The following is a 4,496-nucleotide window of genomic DNA, read 5'->3' as shown; positions in this document are numbered from 1 at the left end:
TCAGTATCCAAAGGGCAATTTGTCAGACTTAAAAGAAATTGTACAACACCCAGTAGCTGTGACAAACATGCAGATTTGCTATCTAAGAGGCTACATGGGAGAGGATACAACAAAAAGCTTGTAGAAAAGGCTAGTAGGGAGGTAACAGACCTGGATAGAAAGTACCTACTTCAGGACCAGAACAAAATTAAGAATTTAAACAAAAAAAAAAAAAAAATCACTTTTGTAACAGATTTTTCAGCCCAATACAATTATATATGTGGCATAGTTAGAAGACCCTTCCAATTATTGTCGGCGGATGATGGTTTGACAGACATGGTTAACGGCTGCAGATTCTCGTACAGGAGAAACAAGTCCATAGGGGAGTATGGTAGCACCTTCCCAACTCAAAAGCCAATGTCAGCCATACCATCATCCTGGCTATTGCATAAAGGAACATTTAGATGCGGCTACTCAATGCAAAGCATGAGCATGTAGTGGCCTCATCATACCAGTAATTTGCAACAAGGGGAACATTTGCAGTGGACTCTTGCCTAAACTGCAGATCCACTTTTTTGATTTATTTGTTGTGTGACCAACAATATGTAGGACTCACAACTAGGGAGGTCCGTACCCGTAAGCAACTGTTAATATTGGCAAGTGCAATTCGCCACTTGTTAATCACTTTGTGACCAGACATAAGAACTGGGATAACCTGAGATGGACAGTCATTGAAAAGATCAAAGAGCCAAAAAGAGGGGGTGATAAATTCCAGTTGCTCTCCAGGCAAGAGATTTATTGGATACTCAGGCTTCAGACCAAGAAACCATTTGGTCTGAACTCTGACTACAATTTCACAAATTACTGGAGTTAGTATCTCCATTTGGGACTTGTCTATGGTTGTACATGTATTGTTATTTTGACACTTTAGTCATGTGGGAACTAATGAGTTAACAAGTAATCCCTCCTTTTATCCAAATAAAGGATATCTGTCATCATTAATAGCAATGTGTGTATATTTAAAGATGTAAAAGTGTAAATGAATATATGTGAAACATGCAATTTTTCATCTGATATGATAGTTGACCAATTGTGGTCCCAAAAATGATTTATTCTTGTTATCCATATCATTTATATAAGTAACAGCAAAGGCTTTATTGACTATACAGCCAATATGACGGATACCATAGAACCATTGATTTCCATATTTTGCAAATTTGGCTTATTACTAATATCATAAATTAGAAGAACTTATGTTATGTTTTTAACATGTGATCTAATTGCATTAGGAGAAAAACTATACCTCATCACGCTTAATAGTGTTGGAAACAATAAAACAGGATATCTGTTGTATTAGATTTAGTATTGTTCCCTAATTACTTAATTTGTATATATCCTGTTACTAACCATCTCTGTCCCTTTAAGATCTTAGAAAAATCTGTACCAAAACCGAGATCAGGGAGTTTTTTTTTTTAAAGCTCAGTGTGAGTACTGTTTATGAAACAAGACTACGGCTCTATACTGAAACGCATCAGTTTATAGCATATGGAAATATCCCTCTCCATGTTTTATAGTTTAATAAAGTTGATTTTTACACCTCATGGCTGCCTTAATCTTTTCTGTGAATTTCAGAGCCAGAAAGCCAGTGAGGTGGTAGCTGCATTGCCGCTGCTTATAGCCCTATCAGACAAGGCTAATACTGTTTTTGGGTACTTCCCCATTGGATAACTTATCGCAGGACCATTGTTACATGCTATCCCCGCTTGAAGCACCCAGACAATCCGTTACGCTGGATAAGACTGTATGCTGAATCTGTGTGCAGAGTAACATCACTGGAGTCACGTGACCAGGAAACACTCATTCTCAAGTGTTGACGGACAAGAATCCGGAGGTAGTGGTCATTCCAGGCAGCACAGCAAACTGCTCTAGGATTACATGAAAAGGTGGCGACCTGACACACACCAGGATAATGGTAATATTTTACCTTGATAAACCGGATTGAGGCTTGTTTTGCATAAAAAAAATGCAAGATAACAAGACAATGCAATAGAACTTAGTCTAAACTTCAAATGAAGATTTTTTTCTGACAATTTTAAAATGTTATTTCTATTTTCACTCCCCCTGTACCATGTGACAGCCCTCAACCAATCACAAATGCATATACGCTTGTGTGAATTTGTGCACACTAAGTAGGAGCCGGTGACTCAAAGTTTAAATATAAAAAGACTGGACTTTTTTAATGGAAGTAAATTGGAAAGTTGTTTAAAATTGCATGCTCTATCTGAATAATGAAAGTTTAATTTTGATTTGAGTGTCCCTTTAAGTTAAAGTACTATAATTGAATACCATAGATAAGTATTCACTCAGTACAGTGGATAACAGTGGGGAAACCATCAATATACTAGTATGTGATTGAAGTGGCCTATGGAAAGAGGCAGATAACTGGACTGTTTAGAAACCCCCCCCCCCCCCTCTTGAATTATACAAACTTTTGATCACAACTGTATAGAGTCAGAATGCAATTTAAGACAATTCACTAGTTTCCTTTGTTGAAAAATGAATGCCTACATATTCTACATTACTGAGAGCTATCTGGCAAATAGCTACACATCTTGTCTTGTCATTGGCTCACCAGATGTGGAGCTGGATTTTTAACTGTTTGAAACCTTTGCAGGGGTTAATATGAACAAGCAACATTGCAATAACATACTCTAAAATTTTATTTTTGCACTTTTATCCCTTTAAGGCAGTGGTAGATATGTTTTATTTGCTCCCATTGCAGACAATCTTCCTAAAGATAATATTTTGAGACAAATGTTAATCAATTGTTAAACTGCAAGGTTTTGCAAATATAGGGCCCATCAGAGGGGAAAACCACACAATATTTTTTTTGGTTCTTTTCCCAACAGGTAATCTATACAACTGAAGTTTTTTTTATAAAGTGTTTTATTAATGCAAATTACATAAGATAAATTTATTATTACAGGAATGCAAAAAGTACTTTAAGTCTTTAGTGGGAATTGTGTATGAGTGCCAGCAGTATTTCCTACTTCAGACACCTTAGAAGCCACACATACTAACTTCCTAAGCGGGACTTTGTGTTCCAGTAGCATATTCAAAATGCAGATCTTTCCACCGTTCCATCAGGTGATAGATTAGAGAGGTGGATGGAGTGCACTGCAGGTTTAGAGGAAACTGGTATTTCAGAGGCACTAAGTTGGCGTTGGTAACGGAATGGCTGCAAGTAAGACATCCCTATATCCTTGTGCTTGGCTCCAACCCACTGGGCGCAGTAAGCTGCAGAGTAGGATTGAGCAGGGGGAACTGGTTCATGTTCAGAGCTACTTAGGTATCTTAGATCCGATATGTTAACATCCAGAGATGGTGTGTTCTCATCCATTGCAGAAGTTATCTCTGAGATCTCCCACATTGGGGAAGTTGGTTTCTGTACACTAACATCACTAACCACAATATCTGAATCCTGCAGCTTTGATAAAGTGACTTCCACTGCCATGGAAACAGGTGTCTCCTCTTCATTGTTCTCTTTGTATGGAGTGGATACTTTGGTTCCATAAAACACTCCTACAACTGAATTGTTGAAAAAATTGGGGTTTTCTGAAGCCAAGGATGACAGTTCAAAGACAGGAGCATCTGGGGGCAGTGGGGATCTGCTGAGGCCAGGTAGTACTTCAAGTCCCTGTGGAGTTGACTCTGATACCTTTATAACAAAAGAGGAACCACCATGCATGCGGTGGCTGCAGGGGTCCCATTGTTCAGGTTGTGATGGGGAGGAGCTGCTGTATGATGTTGCTACAAAGCCTTTCTCCATGATTTCTGTCACTGTGACATTCGAATTGGACATAAAACTAGTTCCAACATTTTCCCAACTGGTTGACATTTTGTACCTGGATACAAACAGAGCAAAGGGAACATTATTTACCCCCAAGTGTATGCAGGAGTATTTTACTTGTAATTGCAATATCTATATCTCTCCATAAAGTGACATGATTTTAAAGCTAGTAGAAAAAAAAACAAAAAAAAAAAACAACATGCGCACAACTGATACTAATTTTCACTGCTTATTGGCTGATAGGGTCAACTCCCTCAGAAATGACATAGGTACCATGTGGGTTTTATACACTAAGGCCTAGATTTGGAGTTTTGTCGGTAACGACCCGCGTAGCTAACGCTGGCTTTTTTCTGGCCGCACCATAAAAATAACTCTGGTATTGATAGTCCACAAAAAGGCTGCGTTAGGCTCCAAAAAAGGAGCCTAGAGCATTTTTAACGCAGCTTCAACTCTCGATACCAGAGTTGCTTACGGACGCGGCCAGCCTCAAAAACGTGCTTGTGCACGATTCCCCCATAGGAAACAATGGGGCTGTTTGAGCTAAAAAAAAAAATACCTAACACCTGCAAAAAAGCCGCGTTCAGCTCTTAACGCAGCCCCATTGTTTGCTATGGGGAAACACTTCCTACGTCAGCACCTAACACCCTAACATGTACCCCGAGTCTAA

The 4,496-nt window shown here is 38.9% G+C and overlaps 1 protein-coding gene across 1 annotated transcript; it reads right to left on the bottom strand.

The window, feature by feature from the left end:
* Positions 1-3,094: 3,094 nt before the first annotated feature.
* On the bottom strand, positions 3,095-3,823 carry LOC128662547 (uncharacterized). Its single transcript, XM_053716335.1, has one exon. It carries the CDS (start codon positions 3,806-3,808, stop codon positions 3,095-3,097), a length of 714 nt encoding a protein of 237 aa, XP_053572310.1. The 5' UTR covers positions 3,809-3,823.
* Positions 3,824-4,496: the final 673 nt, after the last annotated feature.

This window comes from Bombina bombina, chromosome 1 (assembly GCF_027579735.1).
Source record: "Bombina bombina isolate aBomBom1 chromosome 1, aBomBom1.pri, whole genome shotgun sequence".
Lineage (NCBI taxonomy): Eukaryota > Metazoa > Chordata > Amphibia > Anura > Bombinatoridae > Bombina > Bombina bombina.
The sequence above is the reverse complement of the archived record's forward strand: the minus strand, read 5'-3'. Positions and strand labels throughout refer to the sequence as shown.